Source organism: Rhopalosiphum padi, chromosome 3, assembly GCF_020882245.1.
Source record: "Rhopalosiphum padi isolate XX-2018 chromosome 3, ASM2088224v1, whole genome shotgun sequence".
NCBI classification, from domain to species: domain Eukaryota; kingdom Metazoa; phylum Arthropoda; class Insecta; order Hemiptera; family Aphididae; genus Rhopalosiphum; species Rhopalosiphum padi.
The window spans coordinates 65237122-65263108 of NC_083599.1; the positions used below are offsets into that span (position 1 = coordinate 65237122).

Sequence of the window (25987 nt, forward strand, 5' to 3'; positions counted from 1 at the left end):
ATAGAACCACCTTAATGTCTTTAATAACCATGAAATATATTACCTGTAATTAAACATCAAATGTTAAAAAACTCATCTCCAATTGGTTATTAATTATGTTGTCAAAAATAATAAATATTGTCACAACTCACCAGTTTTTAAATAATTATATTGTTTTTACTTTATCTCTTCTTACCAAAGATGTAAATTTAATAATTGTGAGCTTCCATAAGAATCTGTTTCTATCTCCTTTGATACATGTTTTATGAATTTTGTTTAAAAGTTATATAATATTAACAACTGTAATATTTATCAATGTTCTATGTACCTAGTAACTCTCTTTCATCAAGGCTTCAGTATTTAGCAGTCTATAGCTGTAGCGCAAACAATTGTTGAGATATTTAAAGATGGCTTATAAATTATAATATATAAGTTAAAATACTATTACATTACATCAATCTATTTATATGACCAATAGCTCATCTCATCGCCTCATAAGTATTAAATAATAATGAATTTTAATTTAAACTTAACAATTTATTGGTATTTGGGGGTCTTCATCTTATAAGCTAATAACATAGAAAATTTAAGTTCAGCAGTTCATGTTTGGTTTTGCTAGTTTCAATATAGAAAATACCATTATAGTGAAGACCTATTGTCAAATTTAAAACCAATAACATTATATATATTATCTTTAGAAGATTTTTTTAATTCTAAAGCCAGTTATAAGCATATATATATAGCATATATATTTTATTACTTTTTTATACCTTCCTAATTTATTATCACTCATTTAAAGTTGAAAATATGGAAAAAATTTTATTGCAAACCTCTATGGTCTTGTTACCATTATATTCAAGACATAAGTTATTTGAAACACATGTAATTGGTACCTTAGCTAAAAATAATTTGAATAATTATCATCATATTGTATCATGCATATGTATTACGAATTGTATAATACTACTGGATAACAATAAGAAATTAGTGAAACAATTGTCAATTCAAAGAATAATAAATAACACATTTTGGGATTGTTTATATAATTGTGGAATATATTTTTTTTATTGATGTATAACTCACATAACTCCACTTCGTATACAGTATATAAATATAAATAATATGTGGTCACTGTTAACATAGATACTAAACTATATAAAATATTAATACAATATTTGTCTATAACAAAAATGTCAACAATAAAATTAAACTTTAAAATATTTAATGATTTTTTTTAGAAAATTAACTACCCTGTTCTACCTACAAAAATGTCAGACTTTAAAATGTTTCATTTTTTATATTTTTTTATATTTTTTTTTTTTAAATAACAATTAAACTACCTACCATTAAAACAATAATATTATAAATAACTGAATTCTAAGTACCCCCGTGGTTTAAGTATTTAGTATATTGCTAATCCCATTAGTAATGTTTTTTATTACAGACATTTCTGTGTGCGTATTGTATTGAATAATTAAAAGAAATTGCATGTATTAATTTTTCAAGAGAGAACGGAGAATATTATTATGTTGCATTTGGCTTCTCACAATATGCCCATTTGATTTTGCTGACGCAAAACATTGACTCCACTGCCTCCACCTATACCGTAATATGCACTGGTCGAATTTAACAGTCCAATTCGTTGTCGTTGTTTTCGTTGTTCCGTCATCTAAATTGTACATAAAAAGATATAGAATAAATAAAAAATAAATATGCTTTTATAGAATTATTTTTTTATTCTTCTAAAATGTAGTGGATTTTAAACAATTAACAAATAGATCAATATTTATTGTTATAGTATTTCAATTGTAATCGAATAGGCAGACATACCTGTTCTTTGAGTTCAGAAAGCTGTTGTGATAATAATGCCACTAAAGTCTGAGTAGTTTCCAATTGTGTTTGTAAACCTCTAAGCTCCACCTGCTCGCCTTCACTATCTACTTGGGCAGCCATCAGCAATGACATTGCTCTTAAACGCGGAAACCAGTCTAAATTACGGTCCTGTTAGGGTATTTAAACAAAACACCATATGAGAAATGTGTATAAGTTATAACTGAAAGTAAAATAAATAGCTTACCTTGACCATGGCGTACACATAACTCTCAGGACCCGTAAACTCAGTAGGGTCTTTTACTTTGACCAAAACGATAAAATACAAATAGTGCCACATGTTGTGTTCACATTTAATGTGCTCTTCGAAACTCACGGTTTTATTGTCAAATGCGGATCTATTGAGTCCTGAAATAAATTTAAAGGGCCATCACAGATGATTAATTTTTAACCAAATATTGTAAATTTATTTATAAAAATCTATCATTATATATTATATAGTAGTTACATATGTTTCTAACGCACACACACACACACACACACACACACATATATATATATACAGTAGAACTTCCAAATAACAAATTTAAAAGTTCATTGAAAAAATCACTATACATACCACAAACAAAACACGTGTTTTTCAGTATCAGTTCTTTTTGTTGCTTTTCGCTACGGAGGTCAGCAAATGTGTCGATGATGACACCAAAAATCAAGTTCAAAACAATAATGATGACAATGAAGAAGAATAGTAGATCATAAACAACCCGTGCCACAAAAAGAGGTTCCTGTTTATTATAAAACAATATTTTTATAATAGGTTACGAGCAAAATTTAACAATTCAAGTATAAGTTTAAAATGTTCATTTTGATTTTTATTACAAAATAATTGTACTATTCTGTATAAAAGATAAGTATTTATTATCAAACCAGTTTATGATCCAATTCATAACATGTGTTTACTACATAATAAGCAACTTATTTCACACAATAATACAAATAATTGTTTTATATAAATACATATAATTAATACGGGCATATACCAATTGCCTTCAAAAGCACCTTTTTTTATACCAATTCCCACCAAACTACTTAGAACAAAATGTACCAGTTGTCCTCACATATTATTATATAGGTACATGATTATAATACCAATTATAAAATAGGGGAGGTAAATATGTAAATAATAATAATCACATTTTTAATAAAAGGAATACAATAACTATAAGCGACATACAATGTAATTTGTCAAAAAGGTAAAATAGTATAAAAAGATAAAAAAAATTGATATTTGCAATTATATATACAAAGTTAATATGTAGGTATTGTATTTTATTGTAACATAAAAAATGCAAAAAAAGAGGAGTTCAAATTATGATAGGTAAAATTTATAAAAATAATATAAATATGTACAATAAAAGAATAAATACAATAATTATAATTATTAGATGCGTCTAAAATTACGCACTCAGGTAAAATATTCTCTTTGTACCAGGTGAGTTATTATTATTATTATTATTACAATTTTTATTATTTTTAAATAGGTACTATGATTATTATTTACATTTTTATCTCTTCAATTTTACGGATTGATATTATAATCATGTATACTTATAAGTATATAATAATATGTGAGGGCAATTGGTCAACATCTATTAATATTGAAGTATTCAATACAAATCGATAAGATTAGATTACAATCAATTATCCTATATACCTCACTACTGGGCGCTCGAAGTATGTCACCTATGCCACCGCCATTCCTTAAACCCTGGTTTAATGTTGTTACTATGCACATGATCAATGAGTCACAAGCTCTTTCTTTTCGATCACCACCGCCCATATCTACAGACAACGAAGATCTTGTTAAGCTGCTACCACTATCGTCGCAGTTAAGATTATCTGCCGTCGCTGCAGCTGCCGAACAGGCTTGCTGGTCGTCACCACCACTGGTGTCTAAAAAAGTAATCAATACAAAATTTAAAATAGTAGTCAACGTATAAATATATAATATAAAAAATATATTGCAATAAATATCGCAAGAAAGAACTATAAAACCTCTTCAAAGTGATAATTTTAGTTTTAATAATAGTGTTAAGAGGAGTGAAAACAACTTCACCATTATCTATATTATTATACGATTTCACGATTATTGTCACAATTACCTAGGAAGTTTAAAATAATTCAGTGTATAACAATTAACAAATAGGATACTCACCAAATACGACATCGTCGTCAACTTGCACTAGAAAATCGTCTTTGAAGAACATGTAGCCGATTATAGAGAATAAGTAGACCAGTATGAGAGCTAGAACGGCGGTTAATATTATAGACCGGCCATTGCGCGTGACCGATCGTATGACATTCAACAACGTTTCTTCACGGTACACAACATCCAACAACTATAATGCATGATAAATATTAACATACAATATTGCCATCAGTATTATAAATATATATATGTATATATAAATTTATTTAGAATAATTAATTATTAATTCGGATATCATATTGTTATAATAATAAATTAAAATGTTTAAAGCTTACCAATACACTATAGAAAAACGGATGCATACACAGGCCAAGTATGCAAAACATGATATACATCAGATGGTAGAGAATTTCGGCTGAAGCCAATATCTGACCCAGACGCTTGGTAAAAGTACCCTGATTGCCCATGATACTGATAATGTGCACGCTTTTCATTACAACCTGTAATTACAAAAAAATGTTGAAAGTTTTACTTTTTACTTTATTGTTATGAAATGAGTGAGCACTACTGTGCACAGTTTTCAAAAGAATGAAAAGAAAACTATATTATTTAAGAAGCAAGGGCGATGTGGTGAGAATAAAACGTACCGTGATCGCACCCAATAGCCAAAGTGTCGGTTCCGGGCCCACAGACAATATTAACCGGAGGATAGCTGTAACGACCAGAGTGATGCGTACTGCAGCCGTCCACCTTCGTCGGCTTGTTCGGGTTGTCAGCAATGTACGCCTACGCCTGCGCCTACGCTGCTGTCTACGGCGACGAGTCGTTTTCCGTTGTTGTTGTTGATCTCGATCACCACCTCCACCATCATCTTCATCTTCGTCGTCGTCGTCGTCTTCGACATCATCGACATCATCAGCATTATCATCGTCTCTAGCCCACACCAAAAATGCAGCTGCGCATATCGAAGCCAACAGTCCAAGCCAAACAGCCGCAGAAACGTGGCCACCTAAAGCTGCAATAATACGACACAAAACGATTAAAGCTATATTATTATTTATTAAAAATAATTATTTTCGATATTGGATCACCTTAAAAACGTGTACTTTTTGTCTTTGATATAATGCGAGAATAAATTTTAAATTATCTTTATTATTATTTACTATCATTGGTTGCTAACATATCTAATGAATGCTTAACTTACCAGATATCATACGACGGCGTTGCCCATCACCACCGTTGTTACTACTGGTACCGCTATCACCAATGTCAAATGGGTAGAAAAATGCTACGATAAGATTGATGATCACGGCGCAATTAAACAAAATGTTGCTCCACAATGACATGAAGCTGCTAACCCAAAATAACGACGGCCGAGCTATAACATAATGTCAACACGCATATTTAATATTAGCTGTATTAATACATGTTTTTGAATAATTACCTCTCAGTTTTTTTTGCCACATCATTTCATTGAACATGTCATCTGTTTTTTCGAAAAAGTCAGAAACTTTGGATCCTTGATCATCGCGTTCAGCTGTATTGTAGATCTTGATTTTAGTGTCACGGGTCAAGTATTCACAAATCTCGGGTATGGGAAACACAATTTGTTCTAGGGTTCTATCATGCCGGACAATCTGCAAAAAAATATAATTATAGTTACGCAATATTAGTCACCACAATATGTCTAATTACTATGGGTGATGGAAAAATCTAAAATAATTTAATTTTATGAACCTAGTCCACACTACATTACATACATATATAATATGACTCAATCTTTTAGTATACCTCTATTTGAGCTGTATGCGATGCATAATATACTAAAGCTCTGTTGACTCGGGGGTCGACTTGGTTTTGTTGTTGTAGTAGCTGTTGCTGTTGCTGCTGCTGCTGCTGCTGTTGGTTTTGTCCACCTGTTGCCTGAACACCTTCGACTTCGCTACAGTACAAGCTATTGGGTTTTAGTAAACCAGCCAACTCTTTATTATGCTGCGCTAGCTGGTGGCACAATATGTAAATGTTGTGGCCTACCTAAACATGTACAAAACGGCATAAATATTGTAAGTTTAAAATGTTACTCTAAAATATTATATATACAACATACATAATATACGTTTAGTATAAAAACTGTTTGATAAATGATATATTTAAATTTAAGTATAATAATGATTTTTGTAAAACTTTTTATGCTATTCGTAAACTCGTATTTATTTCGTACTTCTTTTGGCGAAACACCACTATCTTCGTCGTCATCGTCATCACAGTCACCATCTATAGCACCTGCACCACCGGTACCACGACTGCGGCCACTGCTGATTGACGCTCCTCTGCCCAGTCGTACATCTTCGATATGGCAGTCATCTTCATCACAGTCTTCTTGGTCATCGTCGTCTTCTTCATCTTCATCATCTTCATCGTCGTCGTCACAATAATCATCGTCGATGCCATATGCCACGGTCAGTTTACCACCACGACGTTGTCGGCGCGCAGACAATGACGTCACATTGTATTGCTGCTGATAGTACGCCCGACATGCCACATCAACCTATATGGGAAAACGTAATACATCGAAGAAATGAAAGGATAATAAAACCAGAGACGATGCAACAGTGCTGTAAGTATACATCTTTTATTGTTGTGTAACTAATACAAATTACATATAATTTATTATTGGAAAATTATATTTACCAACTGCTTAGGATTCATATTGTAAAGAATACGCTCAGCATTTTCACCATCCCCTCGACTCTCCATGATGGCCAGCAACAATTTAGATGCATTGTTTTTCAGTTCCAGTACTAGATCCATGCGCGTTTTGCCCAATGGGTTTATATCATTAAGTATAAGTGCTGTAATTATATCCAAACCGTTGGATTCATGCGTAGCAATACAATTTTGATTGTCATGACAGGGTCCCTAAATAAATATCGTTGATTATATAACTTGTATTAAAAAATAAATATACAAAGCACCGTTATTAATTGAGCCATGTGTCGATTATAGCACATGAAATTGAAAAAACAAACCTGACAGTATTCTGTTAGCGTTTCTAGTGTTTGATTGATAAGTGATACATTGTTTTCGTTGATATATAGACCCAATAATCCTAAGCCACCTGTTGTCGAACCACATATGCAGTCCAAAAACATCAACGTTTCGGATACCAGGTTATAATTTACTTTGTTATTTTGATTTCGAAGTAAGTTCTGCAAAATATAAGAATTGGTAAAAAGCACAGTTAAGACATTATTTTTGATTAAATTTGTATTTGCAGGAGTGCTAAGAGATAGGCAAATTAGGTACAAGAAAGGTTGAATTATTAATAAAAATATTATTATTATTTTTTTTATAAAAAGTAGTTATGAAATATCATAATATCTCAAAAATTTGTTTGTTAACCAATAAAACCTTATTAGCAACAATATGGTTTTACATGTTATTAATACCAGATAAATAAAATATTGAATAAACGAAGAGAATCTTTTGAAGAGGATAATTTATAATTTATAATTTCTTGTCGAAATTATAGTATGAAAATGTAAGAAAATAAATTAGCAAAATCGTAATGTCATAGTACCTGTAGATCACGATTGTGGTTTTCACACAGAAGTTGCAAGAAGCGCAAGATAGGTTGCATGATCAGAATTTTAGGTGAAAGCAGCTGTTGCTGTTGTTGCTGTTGTTGCTGCAGATACTGTTGCTGCTGTTCTTGTTGCCTGTGGTAATAGTAGTAATATGAATCATCAGCCCGTTGAAGTCTATCAGCTGCAGTGCTGTTAACATCATCAGCTATCGATGATAAGTGTCCTTCATCATCGTCATCATTTTCTTGTTCACCTGTAAAAATGAATTAGTTAGTTAAGAGTTATTTTTCGTGTTTATGTATTTCGTAAAGATATAGTTATAAGTTTATAACAATTGTCAGTTTTAATGTGAAACCTTCATTATAAATTAATTGTATAGTACACTATGCTTCATAAAAAATTAAAGAAATTAAGATAAAAGTTTTTACAAAACACGTTCTATACAACTGAGAAAGGGGATAAATTTCTTTTTGATAAAAATAAATAGCGTTTTTTAAATACCAGTCGTAGAATTTGTAGAAGACGTAACTGACAAATTTCGAGCACCAACTGCATACGCGTGGCTAGTAGCTGCTGCAGCTTGCGCTAGTTCTTCACGCAGTTCGTCAGTCATTAATATTTGACGCGTTTTGCCAAAACCTCTGGATCTTGTAGTAGTTTTACCACCTGAATGTATCCAAGTATAACAAAAACGAATATTTTTAAATTTTAAGTTATAAAATCTTATAATAAAACTATGGATAGATATAGTAAATGATAAATTATAGATAGCTATATTATATTATAACCACTACTTATTGTATGAGTTTTGTAGAATTGTAAGTAAAATAACTGCATGCGTACCTTTTTTACCGGGATTTCGATCAAAACGATTGTTTTGTCGTCGTTGACCACCACGGTTTTGCTGACCATTAACAGTTCGTCGTCCATTTGCAGCCATTTCAGCTTCTTGCTGTTGTTGTTGCGCGGCCTGAGCTGCGGCTGTCGTGGCAGCTGTATTTACTGATACTATAACCGTTGACTTTATTTCGTTTTGAGCGTCACGCATTTTATCATAAAAAACTCGGAAAAATAGTTGGCAGCAATTCACTGATGGGTCAGTTGGACTAGCACCACCACTTCGTCCACCACCAGCACCACCGCCAGCTGAAGCTGCAGCCGCTGCAGCAGCGGCTGTGCCTGGCGGCAATGGTGATAATAGTTTGTTGTAAACGCTACGCTGGACAACGGGATTGCCACCTTCCAACAGGGCGACGCCCAGTTGCACAGCTTCGACAAATATTGAGTAAGATGGAGATGCGGATAGGGCTGCAGCTGCGGCTGAAGCTGATGGCCCAAAACCATTTGCTCCTACACCACTACCGAAGTAGTAATTGCTGCCAAAAAAATTACCACCAACGCCACCAATTGAACCAAAGAATCCACCAACAGAACCACCACCACTACCATTGCCACCAGACATTGATGCCGCGGCTGCTGAAGCTGCAGCTGACTTTATGATGAGTTCAACAACTAAATCGGATGCTCCTTCTCTATCCAGGTGGGTCTGTACCTCGTGTAAAGTAAGTCCAGCTCGCTGCAAGAATTTCGCTGCAAATAGACGTCAAGATTATTATAACGAGGTTGCCGATATCATTAACATATATTATATTTAAGAATAGGTCCAACACTCTGAAGCACTAGTAGGCAAATTATATTATAATCCGTTGTATTGTCTTATGGACAATCAACATTTATTTTTTGCATCAGTGTGTGAAGATCTCATATTTAGTTTAAGGATAATAATTATTCACCACCAGGTCCATGAGTGACTCTATGTTGTTGTTGCTGTTCAGATCTAAATGATATTGGGGGCGGAGGTGACCATGAAGTTGTTGATGGAGGTGGAGGTAAATGTTGCTGATGATTGGTAGTCACTGTTTTTGTCAAAGAATCTCCAGTAGCAGAGGAACCCATGAGCTGGCTACCAGAAGTCGTAGAAGCGTCATCATTGTTACCTTCATCTTCATCCGTAGTGTTGGCGTTGCCATCGTTGCCGTCTTGATCAGATGTATCAATTCCACTATCACTTGAATTATACATACCCATTACGCCGGTACCAATAGCGCCTCCATTGAAGTACCTCACTAGTAAACTTTGCCGTAGTGCATCACCCTGTAATCAATAATAAATTTATATATTTCATAATAAACAAATTTTTTTTTTCAAAACAATTTGAAAAAAATAGGAAAATTATTTATAATTATTAAGCTATTGCATAGCTTTTATCGCGGGCCTGGTGCGGAGACTGAAAAATAATTTTTCGTAACGAAAAAACGTGACTGTAAGCGTAAGCGCAAGCGCTAAGATCCCCCTCTCAGTCAACTGCACGGCAAATCGAACCAATATTGCTAGATGGTACGATCTTTGTGAAGAAATACGGTAATACTCTTCCCAGTGCGTTGCACCGCCAATGGAAAGGATGTTCTAAATTTAAAAATATAAAAACACGTCGCGTCGCTATCTACTTGATTTTTGGAAATAGACGAAAATTAAAATTAATTGAGAATACCTGAAATAGTATACTATTTAGTATCATATATTAAATATACTAGTATATTTAATCTATGGTTTTACCTATTTTATTTTGTGACAAGATTGTTATTTTTATTAAGCTATTGCAATAAAATATTGAGGGCCTGGCGTGGTGAAGGACGGTTTTCGGTCGCCGCGCTCAAAAATAGTTATAATTACATGATACAAAGCTATAAAATTTCTATGCAATAGCTTTACCACAACAGTCCCCGAGTGCCACTCGGTTTTATTTTTAGATTGGTATTTAAATTAATAATATGTTAGTTTATACAATACTTAAGCGTCACAATTACTATTCAGTAATATACATTTATAATATAAAATTATATATACATTATATTAGCCATAAATTATAGTAGAGCATCACATTTTTAAATTTAATTAATTATTACTTTTGAATACTGTGGAACTATATTATTTATATTACACAACAATGTATAAGAAAAAACGCTTTTCACATAATGTATACACCATACAGTGATGGAATAATTAGGTCATAATGATAAATATTATACTTAGATTCGTTACCTTGTCACCGTAATCTAAATCCATAGCCATCATTTCTTGCAAAGTTTTTAAGACTTTGACACACAATTTGTCTTCTTTTTCTTCTAACAATTGTTCTGTATGTTTAATGAGCCTAGGAAATAGTACAGAAATAAGATAAATTTAAAACAAAAGGAATCGTTGAATACAAAACAAAAATAAAAGATGAAAAAATAAATAGGAAATTTAATCTGGAATACCTGTTGATAAAACCAGTAACACCGCACGCTGCAGCAGCTACTGCAACAGAAGCAGTATCACCAACTGCAGCAGCTGCAGCCACGGTAGGAAATAAAAGTTCCGGGCGATAGAGTATATCGACAAGTAGTGATAGTTCAGCTAGGACCAATGGTCTGAGCTGGTCTTCTAATACTAGAACTATGTCTTGCAGCCCTTCAACTATGCTCTTATCTAATCGTATCAACTAAAAAACAAATAGGTTTATATGATATCAGATGATGACAGGTAGTCAATATGAAGTTATCATTTTAGTAGTACATACAAATAATTATTTATAATTATTTACCTGCGATTGTGATCTTTCAATCATTTTTTTGGGCGTTAATTTTGCCGCTTGCAACCATTTAGTTGTTTGTCTTCGAAGCAAAAGCGCTGATGGTGATGAATTTCCACCAGATATTCCTCCACTGGTTTGTGATTGTCTGTTGAATATACTATTTATGTGAATTTGTAATTGTGAAGGTAGGTCGATTGACATATTTTTAGCTGTTTAAATAAAAACCATTTTTAAAATATTTTTGTATTGTTTTCAGTTTAAAATATAGCAATTAAATGTAGGTAATAAAGTAATAAAGTAATTAGGAATAAGTCGACGAATAGTTTACAATGGATTGAATTATATAAACTTACCGTAATCCGAAAGTGTGCGTATTGTGTTTTCCACATTGAATCGTTGTTGGATGGTCAAATGACCAGCAGCAGTCAATTGCTGATGTACCCGAACTGCAGCTTGTAAGAGCTGAACAAATATAGGTTGTCTAGCCTGTAAAAACAATTGGACGAATACTAATATAATATTTGAATATTAAAATTTCTATACCAAAATATAAATGAGTTATTATTACCTGAACAACAGCGGCAGCATTAGTATTGGCAGCCGATGTACCAGATGCTGTTATATTCGAAGATGAACCACTGCCACTTTCGTCAGCACCAGTTTGCAGTCGGTGATGATGATGTTGATGGTCTGACGATGACGCAGTTGATACAGCTGCCGCTGCAGCGGCTGCTGCGGCTGTCGTTGAAAATGGACTTCCAAAAAACGAACCAATAACGGTGATCAAAGAGTCGCATACGTATTTTACTAGTTTGCAATGCGATTTGGTGAGGGTAACACTAGTAATGGTCGGCGGCGAAGTAGTCATAGCCGCAGCTGCCACTTGGTCTGCCACACGGTTCATGTCAGGTAAGAAACTCTTTTCAAATACTGTCCACATGTGGTTTGACGCATATATTTCTTTCATCTCAACCTCAGTGTCAACATAACAGTGGTTCAAAAAGTTGACATATGCCTCTTTTACCTGATTCACAACAATTTATGGATATAAATAATGAGCTAGATGTCTCGTGTGTCGTATTCATAGTTAAACTATGATTGAAAGTCATTATTTACCTCTGGTATGCAGTCTGGATGTGACACCATAGCCACAATATCATCCAATGGCAATAGGCTGTGACATTTGATTTCCGTGTACACATTCTTACCCATAGTACAATAGGCCAACAGTTTAACCAACTCAATGTGGTATCTGTAAAAGCACCATTTAAATTGTATATATTATATATTATTTTCCATGTTTTGAATATTAAATTTTATAGAATTGTATAGTAATACCTATGTAATATATAGAATCACAGCTTTCTAAATGTTATTGACGATAAATAATGTATTCAGTACATCAAAAAAGCAATTTAATAGATAAACAAACAAACCTTAGAGCATTATGATCATTATTGTCTTCAAATTCAGATTCTGCAGCCAACGTCACTCCCTCTCTCAAAGAACAATCTTCTGTTGATAATGTATCTCCAATATCTGTAGCTGACATAAGTGTATTATTATGATTGGCCTCTTGTTGTTTATCAGATGCTTTTCTACAATCGACTGCCGACACTACCAGCATTTGCACGTCTTCTCGATACTGTCGATCACGCTCATTTCGCATCATTTCTACAAATTGTTGGAACGATGCCTTATTGTCATTATAAAACACCAACACGTCTTCACCGGCATTAAGTAACTAATTAAAAATATAGAATTTGTTAATTTTATGTATTAATCAAGTGTAAAATGTATATTATAAATGAAAGGGATATGTAATCCATTTACGCTTTCGAATTTCAAACAGCTGTAGTTTTAATTTATATCATTTTAATTCTTATATTAACGTACTTCTTGCATAACCATATCCTGTGATTTCCTAATGAACTGCTGCTTTTGTATAGCAGCGGCTGCGGCTGCAGCTGCACCGTGACGCTGCTTCATGCCACCACTACCATAGTAGTAATTTTCTGGTTCCTGTACTGAGGGATCAGACACTGAGGCGGAACCTGGTGTAGGTGAACAACAGCCAACTATTGTCTGAAAAAACTCCAAGTACTCGACCCGTTTTCCCTGTGATTCAATACAGTGTATGAAATGTTGGACAACTTTATCACCACCGCCGCCGCCGATCTCGTTACATAGCACGGGGTTGTCTTTGAATATAGCACAAACGGTACGTGCGTCACGAATCTAATGAAACCACACAATTGATTATTTATTTATTTTGCAATGATAAGTTATTATTTTTGACGATTATTTTACCTCAGGATTAAGAAATAGATCCAGGTGTGCATGTAGTAAATGCTGGTTTTGCGGATTACCTAGGCAAAACGATTGAAGAAATTCATGTGCTAGTTCCATCAGACCATCCATACGCCGATCCCCTTTTCGATCGTACGGCACCTGTAGAAGGTCCAACACTACTGTATGTACGCCTACATTACGTAATAGTCGTTGTTCGTGTTTCTTGGGCTTTTTTATCACTGTTGAGCCTATGCTAGACAGAGTTCCTCCAATTAATAAATTCGTTCTAGAAGATGATGACTTTAACCCAGTACCCACTGCTGTAGGTACGCAAGTAACGCACAGTTCATTCATTCTGATCAGAATCTATAAAAATATAAAATCATCATTTAATTTATCAATAACATAAACAATTGTTGATTAATCAACTGCATACATATTAACTATACATTTGTTTTACACAGGCGTGTTTCACCATGTTTGTACCCGCTAGTAGCTTTTTCAAATTATTATTTTTTGAAATAAGAGTGGAAAACTATTGCAGTCTTATAATATAAAGAACGATATATTTAATATAATTTAAAATATTTTATGGTTTGCAAAAATATATTCCGTTTAATTCAAAATAAAAACGTTGTTTTTGTGTTTTTTTTAGAAATCTTGGAATTCTATATCATATATATATATTTTTAAAAGTTCAATTTTTAATAAACGTAACGTATTCGAATAGTAATATTGTATAATTAAAAGTGTGGATGAGGCATATTGACTACAAAGTTAGCACAAATAAGAAAAAAGACAAATTTGAAAAACTATTCGCCAATACTTTTATCACGGGGTATTGTTACCTTTTGTATTTTTTTGTATTCATCATCTTCGTCTTCTTGTTCATTGCCACCACCATCACCGTCGGCTGCATAAGTGTCATAGGCTCCTTTTTCAGTGGTATTTGTAGGTTGACCTGGGGTTGTAACATGGTTACCATTCACTACTGTCGATTGCGACGATGTAGTTTCGCTGGCGTTTGTAGATGAGGTTAAGGCCACTGGTGTGGTAGCATCTGTCGTTGTTGTAGATATTTGGGCAATAGACGTAGATGTTTGTTGTTGGTGTTCATCACTGTCGTTATGTAATTGTTGGTTACTACCAGTAGCCAATGTAGCAGCAGTCGGTTTATTTGATTTGTAAACCCACAACTCAGACTTCTCGACACTTTGTCGTAACACATCTAAATCTGATTTTATTTGTTTATACGATTCAACGTCAGCGTCCGACACTAGAAGTTGTACCTGTTAAAAAAAAATTACCATATGGTATTAAATATAGCATAATATATATGATACTAATATTTGATATTTGCTTTATCTTTAAATAGTAAACCATAAAAACACTATATTTGATAAGCGAAATTGGCCACTTTATAAATGTATACTATTTATTTTATATTACATGTACATAATATGAACGTTCTTCAAAAATAATTTCGTTTGTGAAGTCATCATTTAGAAGACATACCTGTTTGAACGCTTGTAACACTTCCTGCCGTTGGCTAAAATGCCGGAACAACAAGTGTAATGCTCCCGAGACTAGTGCAGGGTAATCATGCATGGTCAGGTGTAGGAGCACGCGCAAAAACATTCGGCCGCCGTTGTCGTCTAGATCCAAAGCAGCACCACCACACTCTTCGCTATTATTAAATTAATCAAACACACACACACGCTCGCGTTAATTATAGTTAGTTATCGTGTTTGGGTTAAGGAACAACAATCAGAATGAACAAATACTACTCAAAAATACCAAACCAAAAACTCAGGGATGTGAGATAAGTAATAAGATAAATACCTTTCACCAAATATTCCTTCAGCTTGAGCACCGACTCGTTCCAAATCGATGGACTTATGATAAAGATGATCAATAAACGCCGATGACGATACAGATGATGATGATGTTGTGGAAGATGCTGTTGTGGTATTGGTAGAATTTGTTTGTGATCCACCTGTTGAGGTTGTCTCCTGCGATAAATTGGAAATGGATGCTGCAGCAGCTACCGCTGCAGACTTTTCAATTTCATCAAATTCCCGTTTGAAAATTGACAGTAAACATCCGATGCGGTAATCTAAGCGAACGTCCAATATAAACTGCGTGCAAAACATTTGCCACGTTAGTAATATTATATGATAATAAATATAATTTAGTAGGGTACATAAAATTCAAATTATACACAAATCATACAATAATTATCGTAATAATAGTTTACATAACTTTTTTTTTTGTCAGAAAACAAATGACAAATAACAAAATATACTGACCTGTAATATTTCAATAATTTTCAATTTTGTGTCCATGACCAGGGGATACGCTTCACCACTCACGATTGTTGAACCACTGCTACCAGTGGTCTGCTGGTGTAGTAGTGATGAAGACGATGAACCCGTCGTAGCTGTAGTGACCATACTCAACGTAGATTTTGATTTATTTAATAGCGGTGGTGGATGCCTGCGTCCACTACCTCCACCAAGCGTAAGTCCAGTAACTACAGCACCAACGTCTCCGATGGCCGATCGCATAGCACCAATCCCTTCAGCTGTACAAATATTTACAAGATACGCCCAATTATAAACTTTTATGGTAAATTTCGTTTCAAAACAATGTAACATTTAAAAATGTGCAAAAACAACGGATATCCCAGAACTGTATTGCTATCCTTACCTTGCACATCTGCCGATGTTGTCGATGTTGTTGATGTAGCTGCAACCGCCGCCGAAACGCTGTTAACAATATCACTTCCATTTCCACGGCCAACAGCAGCAAAATCGTTTTCTGATACGCAATCTAAAATGCTCAATAGCGTTTTCGTGAGTCGGAGCAAGTCACCAAAACTGTAGAATCCAAAATAAATCAAGTCTCTGGCCAGCTTAACTACCTATATACAGACAAAAACCATTCAAATTCAAAAATAGACGAATTAACCAAAGACCTCAAAGGCTCAAAATTTGTTTAACTAATAAAAACAGCTGAACCAGGAAGTATTAAAAAAAATATAAGTAGGTTTTAAGAACATATCGAAACAACACTGTAGTCATCAATCAAAATTAATCCCAGACATTTGTGAAGTGTGTAAATATTTGAAAACAATAATTTGCCACATTTTAAATATCAGTATTTTTTTTTTATAGATAACATGATACTTAATTCTGCGTTAATCTGTGTAAATCTAAATTTTGTATAGTAGTTTTTTAATTTAATTTTTTTTTGCACTTTTTATATGATGGTTTATACAATATTAAGTATTTATGAGTATAATAATAATAAAATAAGTTAAATAAAAAACATAGATAATTATTAATACAAATTTGGTTAAAAATAAAATGTATTAGCTTCATTAACGGATTTCATAAATAATAAATAAATAAATAAACTAATGATTAACCTCAAAAGTCAACTTGTTTTGTTGAGCATCTTGAAAGTTCCACATTTTTGCCACAACATTAAACAAATAGTCCTCAACAAATGCTATTGTTGAGCTGAATCGAGTGCGTACTTGTTGAGCAGCAGCCGTATCATTGTTTAACCTTCTATTGTTATCGTAGCTGTGACAATTTTACAACACTTATTATATTCAATCATTTTATCTAATATAATCAATTAATCATTCTATATTACTTACTCATCAATGCTTATTTTCAATGGAATTTCGGACCATAGTCGAGCATATTTAACAGGAGTAACAGGTTCCTGAGGGTCACGGTCTACATGCAGGTGCAACATAAGCCGACAAAATGAAGCCCGTAAATCATAACGAACATTCTCATCAGCCATGCATCTGTAAAAATAATAAATAAAATTAAATATAGTCAATGTTTATAACAATTATGTAAAAAAATAAAAAAAATTGAAGTAATAAATAAACATAAAGTAAAAAATAAACTTATTTGGAAATAATATCTTAAAGTAAAATATTATTTGATGAAATTTAAATTAATAGTATTCTTAAATAGATAAAAAAAATAAAACAAAATTAGCCATACAATTTTGAAATATTAATGTATAATACAATAAATGAATCCGTACATTTTTTATGGTTTAAAAGTATTAACTCAATATGTTAGCAGCTTTTAGAAATTGTAAAAAAAAACATAAAATCAAAAATATTAAAACTTGATTTATTGATCCAGAAAACAATAATAAAATTCAACTGTGTATTAATATTTGTATTTAAAATGCATATAATTTTAAATATATTTATTCAATATATGTATTGAGAAGTAACTTTAATTACAATTCACTGAAATTAAAATACTTTTCAAGCAATTTGATGGAAAATGTAATTTAATTACATTTTATTGTAAGTAATTTATTTGAATTTTAGTTACAATTTTGTAGTAAAGTTACCAAATTACTCATTACTTTATTTTTTTAAATATATTTTAATAACCAATTAAAAAACGCTTGCCAAGTCAGAGATCGGCATGCAAACTTTCTTGATTTTCAATTTTTAGAAATTTATTAATTGTATGCAATATGTATGTATAATGTATTTTATTTTCATTTTCATTTAATGACATAGACCTTCGAAACCGGAGAGCAGATTTTGTTGTTTGGAGTTTTGTTAGATTCACATTTGCTAGGAGAAGTGCAGTGAAGATTTTCAGAACTTTATCTTTTATAGTTAATTCACTACAGAGCTTCAAAAAAAATCAAAACACATTTTATCGGGCGTTTTTTTATGTTTCTCAGCTTTATAGATTTGTAGTGAGTTAACGATTGAAGGTAAAGTTCTGAAAATTTTCACTGCACTTCTCCTAGCCATTGTGAATCTAATAAGACCCCAAATAACAAAACCCATTCTTCAGTTTCGTTAATCTACCACGCTAAATGAAAATCCAGCAAAAAAAAACTATTTTTTTAACTGAAAAATTAAATAATTTTTTTTGAAAACTTTTAATCTCATATTTTGTATCTACTTGATAATCCCTTTTTAATGAGCTACTAACCAACTTTTTAGCTATAATAGTTTTGGAGAAAAGTTAAAAAATAGAAATTTTGGGACTGTTCGTGCCGACGTGTTTGTGGATTCAAATTGTTATACCGCTTGGGTGTGATATCGGATCTTTCTCATTAATATATTATGTTAAAATTAGCTTAATTATCCATCTACTCATTATAACTGAGTTACATTTTTATCATCTTCCTATTTAACAAAAATTCTTGAAGTTTTAAAAATTCAGACTTTTTTCATTTAAATTACCAGGCTTCCTTGATTTAAATCAAGAAAGTAATATATACGTACAAATGTATAATAAGTATGACTGATAATTAAATTGTTGTAATTAATATTTGACAAAAGTTTTATTTTTAAAGTTGTAATTTTAAATAAGAATTAAAAAAAAAAATGTATTTATATTTTAAAAAAAATTAAAAAGAATAAAGAAGACAATGTGGTAAACAATTAATAAATATAAAATGAAAATCTTTGTATAGGGTAAACTACTTATCAGATCTTCTGGATTTTTTTTGTTAAACGAATTAGTTTATCACGGAGAAGGTTTCCATCTAAATTAACAATTTATAAATTAAAGTGATATAATATTAATATTTCATTATAAAACCCCAATTGCATCGTTTGTCACATTCAGCCTAAGTCTAAGTAATATTCAATAAAAATAGATCATACTAATAAGAGTTTATAGTTGTATTAGTATAATATAGTATTATATTTACTAATATATCTTATATATAAAAATTAGGTGTAAGACGAGTATGATGTGCTTGATGCATTCCGAAATTATTTAACCAATTTTGATGTAATTATGATTTATATATAATTTTGTCTTTGCCATAAGATAGGATAGTTTTTATCTCGATTAATAATTACGTCTTTATTATGTTTATGGCTGTATGAGTATTTTATCGATTATTCAAATAACAGATTATTTTTAACGAATGATACAATATAATCGGTTAATTGATTGACAAAATGCAACGCAGGGCAGGACATTTATGTAAATTTGATGTGTTGAAAATATCATCTATACCAGCGTTTCCCAAACTCTTGTTTGAACTGGCCAGGTAATTAATATTTTTCTCTTCGTGAGTCACCAAAATATTTTACATTTATTATTGTGTAAAAAAAGGCAAAATAAAACACATTTGAATGTCCACATAGAATTTTATAATAATATTGAAGCATTAATTTGTAACAAAAATATAATAATAAATTATTTTTAACTAAAAAGTTCAAATTATCAAACGAAATGATAAATAATAAAATTTAATAAAATTCTGGGACCCGGTATTATACTTTAGTGCCCCAGGAGTGACCCACTATTTTGAGAAACGCTGATCTATTCAACAAATCAGAAATCAAAAATAGTTTTTTATCCTCATGCTAAATGTTAGCATTAGGCAACCAAACTTAACACGATGCATTTTGTACGGGCAACGAAGTGCATGGATACAGCTAGTATTTTATATAATTTCATAATTTTTATTATCATTACCTAGTTCATGTATTGAGGCACTAATTATAAGCTTCAGTGATATATTTGAAAAAAATAAAATTAAAATAGCTTTCAACTGTAATTATGTTACTTTTTTAATTTAAAAGTTATGTAACTTAAAAAAAAATAAGAATAATAAGAAAATTAAATTTGTTTGGGCAATTCATAATTTAATTTAATCACGAACAAAAAGTAACTACTCTAATATTGAGTTGATTGATAATCAATTCATTTTAATCCTATAACTCTAAAGAAAATGTTTAACGTTAAAAACACATAACATAACTAAGTGACTATTAATATTTACAATTAATTATTTATTTGTTCTATGTTAAGGACAAATAATAAAGAAATATTTTTTTGAGATGTAAACTACCTATTTTTTGACTATGTTTGAAATAAATTATATACTACAGTTACTTTGATAAATTGAAAGACAGCAATAAAAGTATTACTATGTACTATACATACTTAAGTATTAAGTCGATATCTAGATGTGGTGAAAGATTGTTCAGTGCCAAATATTGACGGTTTAAGCACATATTTGAGAACAGGTCCAATTGATGTCGATAGTATTCAAGCAGATGCCAATCATCATAACCATTACAGTTTTTTGCTGCTGCTGTTGCAGCCGCACCAGTTTTGTTGTGTTGGTGTAGATGCTGTAGTTGCTGTAACTGCCAGCGACGAGCCTCTGCTGATAGGTCAACCAACGATTTGAAATTCTATTTTCAATGTATATATATGTATTAAAATAAATATATTATTATTGTTTGTCACTAGTTTTTTCAGATGTAAAAAATCTAATCAAACAACCTTTCCATTATTCCAAGATAACATGACCACCTGGTCGTCATTTAAGTCAGAATCCGAAAAATCAGCAGAAGTCAATTCATGAATATTAAATGGAGGAGCTGTTCCAACTTTGCTCTGTTGACGCTGTACCAATCGCTTCATCATTCTTAGGTATGAAAAAATATTAACAAACAATATAAATAAATGTTTATTAAATAGCAATGAACACAAATGCATCATTAAATATATATATTATAGAAAAAAGTAATGAAACAACTTACCTGGTTTCTATAAGAATGTCCCGAGAACCACTTAACAGCACACTTTTACATATCAGTTCCTGTGTGATGGCAATGGCTTTCTTATTCGATATGCATAAGTCACTTAGATAATCAAGAAATCTGGGTGCAGATTGACTAAATCCTCCACCGCCACCATTTTTCAACCTTACTAGGCCAACAAACGTCTCAATTTCAGCAGCTGTGATGTGTTTTTCAAGCAGTTTTCGATTATTGTGCAATAGTGCTGTTATTGTGTCCTCGGCAAGAATGTCAAGACCTATTTGTTTTTGCATGAACCCAAAATGTTTGGCAATGTATTCCTATAAATTTTTACAATATTTATTTAAACATATTAAAACTGTAAAATAATATAATAATAAAATATATATCTAGTATATTAGGCAACACCTGATTTTTCCGATAATCGTGCTGACTAAGTCGCAATATACGATAACATAGCCGGAACATGTATTTATATGCAGCTGCATATTTTTGGTTATCTCCATCTGGAGATTCAGTTGTTGTTATTAATGCAGCAGCAGTTACTCCACCACAATTATCTCGTACACCATTACTTCCATTATTGTTTCCTCCACTATTAGAGTTTATGACATTATCCATTACAAATGGAGCTTGTAGTATCTTGAAAAGTTGCTTGAGTATGTCTTGTTCACGGAGCAATTTTTGCCGGTCCCTATTTATAATAATAATTAGTGTATTTACAGCATAAGTCATAATATAAATTGATAAAAAGCTACCTATTTGGATTGGCGACTACCAATTCTAATGCTTCTGATTTGTTTTGTTCATTTTCCATATCAGCCACAAAGTAAACAATATCTTGAAGCAGCGTTGTGACAGCCCTTTATTTTTAAAGAAAAACAAAAATGCAAGTAGTGTTATAACAATAACAACATTGTTGAGATTGACTGTTTAATTTTTTAAGTTACCGTCTTTCATTAGCTGATATTGAACCATTTTCTAATAACTTGGCACTGTTACATGCCAACACTTTACATGCATCATTGGCAAAATCCAAATCACGCACCTCAGACGGTGATACTGGTATCAGGGCAAATGCTTCTTTGTCATCTTTAACTGGAGCACAGCCAACCTTTTTTTATTCATACATAACAATTTTAATCAGTTATTATAAAAATAATATTTAAAAACAATATTAGGTACTTTAGACATCACTGGTTTATCTTCATCCTTGTCAATAGGAATTGAAGTGCTGTGGACCCAAGTATTGGTACACAAATGATGGAGACGAACATATGACGACTGTGGCACTACTGAGTCTAAGTTAGCTGGTTGATGATGATGTTGAATTGCCATTGTTGTAGAACCATAACCACCTCCATAACCTGAAATTGCTGGTGTTCCAGATGATCCACCGTATGCCGGAGTGCCACCTGATTGTAATTGCCGGGCAGCCATTCTACTTTGACCACTTCGGCCCTGATACAATGTTGTAGGATCAAGTTCAAATAATGAAGATATCTCATTGGAATGCGGCACTGATACCAAATGATAAACAGGTCCACCATGAACATCTAAGTATATAAATCATCATAGAGAAGATTAAATATTTAACAAATAAACCAATAAAAATATAAACAAAATTTTAAAAATTCAAAAATTAAAGAACCTCTGAGTTTTGATCGCATTTGATCCATAGTCTCGTCGTCATCTATTTCAGCAGCTAGGTAATGCCCGGTAGCAAGGTGTTTAAACCGAAATAGACAGTTCCAATGACCGGCACCACCACGACAAGGGTCGTGTTGCACTACCTGTACATAAAAAAAAAATGTTTCTATTAATTTTTTTTAATATATATTTAAATACTATGATATCTGCTCATAAAACTAAAGATTTTAGAAAAAGCAATAAAATATTCGTACAAAATAAATTTGGGAGACAGTCCTTTTTGTAGAAACAACACATCGAAAACTACTAGGTCTACAACTAATAACAGTGTCAGCATGATAAGCATACTGACAAGATGATAATAATGCCCGTATATATTATTATTATATATACTAATATCGTGATATATAACACGCACAGTCGTGCATGAACTGAGTTATCATGATTCATGTTGACAAATTACTTTAAGTGACACTTTTACGATAAAGAACTATATTAAGATAAATCATATTATGTATAGAATAGAATGTAGATTAAAAAGAGCCGCCATAATCGCAGAAATAAACAATAAGCAGAAACGTTTTAAAAGTAATTTAAACCACATGGAAATTAACTATAAAAAGGTCTGAACGAGTTTATCTGGGGAGTAAGGGGGTTTATACGAGTTATTTTAAAGTATTAATATTAAGCATTGTCAAAAAAAAATATTGGTGGGTCCAAAAGTGAAAGTAAAAATGTACCTATAATGGATTGATAGATAATGGATATACAATTTGTATTTTTTGTATAGTGTTTATTTATGTTATTAAGGCGCCTCCCTACTGCTGTAAATTTGAGCTCAAAAACCTTAGGTTTTGACAAAATTAAAGTTAGTTTAAGGTGTCCGATTTAATAAAATAGGAAGAAAATACAATTACAAGTTTTCGTTTATAATATAATATGATTCAGATTCAGATGTTTTAAATATTTTTTATAATGATACTTATTATTTTAGATGATGTTAAATTAATATTAAGCATAATATATAAACGAATAGCGACATTAATAACCATTTTTCTACCAAATTCCTTATTGGTTACTGGCATATTCAGATTTACTGATTGTTTTAGACGTGTTTCAAACACGATAGCTATATGACGGGTAATAATTTTTAAATCTAAATTAAAAATATAACTAAGGATATTCCATATATATAAGCTATTGAGGTTTCTTAAATTAAATGTATTGTAAAGATAATCTACATGAAAATGATGCGATTTTAATTAATAGTATAAACCTCAACAGTGGTCAGTGAGTTTAATGTAATAATAAGCGGATTTAAAGCAAACTTTGATGCATTTCCCTAAACAACAATACCATAGCTAATAATAGATAACACAAGTGTTAAAGATAAATAGATTGCACGCAAGGTGTTGGTGTTGAGGATATCTTTTAACAATTAGAACTTAAAAATATGAATTTTTTCAAATCATGATTAAAATTAAAACCGGAAATGTTTCGTACGATCTACAGACTAGGTACAGACATTTTTCAATATTTTTCAGAATCAAGATCAGTAAACGTTAACTAACTTTAATTTTGTCAAATCATTAAGTAAGTTGTCGTAAAATTCGTGAATTTTTATTGTTATCGAGTAATCAACATGTGCATGCGAGTACGAGAGTGGGATCCATCGGCGGGGGCGTTGAATTTCACTTATACTAATAATCATTTACAACTAACACATAGATCTCGGGCAGCTAAGACGAGATAATGAATTTCCTAAATGTTGTCCCTTAAATAATAACCGTTTAATAAACCGAATATTTTAATCGTGCTTAATAGTTGAAAAAGGTTGAGAGCCCTATTCTAAATCATTATAAAAATAATAAAATTATAATATTTTATTTATTTTACAATAGATAATATATTATTTTATATTTGTTGGCGGACTCAATTTATACATCACCATCTATACATTCTAAAATTTTGAAAATACTTTTATAGTATTAAACTCTTTTTATGGATATGTGAAATTTTTGATTTATTTTTCCAATGATTGTCAACAAAACAATATTTGCTTAGTTGAAAAACTTATAAATTTAATACAAATTTTTATTACTCAACTTAAAAAAAAAGTTAAGCGTAAATACGCAAATATTTTTTATGGTTTTTTGAAGCAAAATGGTAATGAAATAGTTTATATTCATGCGTAAAATTACGATTTCTCATAAAAATATTTTCTTATTTTCATTTAAAAACGAATTACAGCATAGGTTCTTGAAATTAGCAATTTCTATAGATATAGTATAATGTCAAAATATAATGCTTCTTTTTGATTTATTTTTAAACATTTAACTAGTTTTTTTATGAATATCAATAAGAAAATTGTCGCTTGGTCAAAAAATTTGAACATTTAATATCAAGTAGGTTCCTCATAAGTCATAAGTAGATCATTCTGAAACTAAAAAATTCTAGAAAATACATAATCTCATTTTTTTTAAAAAGATATTTAAATTTCATATATTGATAAAATTCAATATTTAAACAATGTATAACCATTTTAATAATTGTATTGTAATTAAAAAACTGTATATTCATACGAACTTGAAACTTAAATATTTTATTATTTATTTAATTCTATATGCATAATGTAGTGTTTAGATCATTTAGATTAATTTTATACGTTTTTGATTATTTTTCCATGATTTGAATTCGCATCATCCTAGTTGTTCGACGATTATGACTATTACATTTAAGACTTAAAATTTAATTACAATATTATAAGATATTAATACATAAATAACCTATTCAAATTTATATCAAATTAATAATATTATAAAAACAATGTTTTCAAATTTAAAAAAAATTAAATTAAATCAACGAAAAAAAAGTAAAAAAAAAACATATCATTAAATAATATTTTGGATAGTATACTTAGTAATATGAGTTGATAATTTATGATTGAATTCAAAGTAAATATAAATTTTGAGTGACGAGTGACTTACTCAATGATGAAATAAATTCGACACATACAACTATACAACTACAGAGTGTCGAGTGGTCACCTACCTTACTTTTCATCTTTATAAATTTAAGTAATATAGTAATATATAGGTACATATTATTATGAAACAAATTTTGTTGAATCGAATATCTATTAAAAATATAAATTCCTAACTTATGTTTCGTTGAATCCTAAGATATAAACAGGGTGATTTTGTTATCAAAAACACTCATTTTTCAAA

The 25987-nt window shown here is 31.2% G+C and overlaps 1 protein-coding gene across 1 annotated transcript in view; it reads right to left on the reverse strand.

The window, feature by feature from the left end:
- Positions 1-1013: 1013 nt before the first annotated feature.
- The window catches only part of LOC132923939 (inositol 1,4,5-trisphosphate receptor), a 29700-nt gene continuing 4726 nt past the window's right edge, over positions 1014-25987 (reverse strand). The window contains 42 exon segments of the mRNA XM_060987951.1: positions 1014-1648; positions 1810-1980; positions 2057-2217; positions 2429-2594; positions 3524-3762; positions 4025-4208; positions 4354-4518; positions 4666-5033; positions 5223-5396; positions 5463-5655; positions 5810-6052; positions 6240-6566; positions 6710-6937; positions 7048-7227; positions 7599-7858; positions 8107-8271; positions 8449-9195; positions 9399-9759; positions 10708-10819; positions 10926-11149; positions 11252-11451; positions 11596-11728; positions 11811-12266; positions 12359-12494; positions 12679-12986; positions 13139-13480; positions 13553-13900; positions 14383-14823; positions 15050-15221; positions 15377-15672; positions 15844-16118; positions 16244-16457; positions 16965-17124; positions 17202-17357; positions 20506-20759; positions 20851-20995; positions 21111-21430; positions 21519-21804; positions 21869-21973; positions 22061-22224; positions 22296-22666; positions 22762-22903. Of these exon segments, the coding sequence (XP_060843934.1) occupies positions 1523-1648; positions 1810-1980; positions 2057-2217; positions 2429-2594; positions 3524-3762; positions 4025-4208; positions 4354-4518; positions 4666-5033; positions 5223-5396; positions 5463-5655; positions 5810-6052; positions 6240-6566; positions 6710-6937; positions 7048-7227; positions 7599-7858; positions 8107-8271; positions 8449-9195; positions 9399-9759; positions 10708-10819; positions 10926-11149; positions 11252-11451; positions 11596-11728; positions 11811-12266; positions 12359-12494; positions 12679-12986; positions 13139-13480; positions 13553-13900; positions 14383-14823; positions 15050-15221; positions 15377-15672; positions 15844-16118; positions 16244-16457; positions 16965-17124; positions 17202-17357; positions 20506-20759; positions 20851-20995; positions 21111-21430; positions 21519-21804; positions 21869-21973; positions 22061-22224; positions 22296-22666; positions 22762-22903 (10218 nt within the window). The 3' untranslated portion in view covers positions 1014-1522.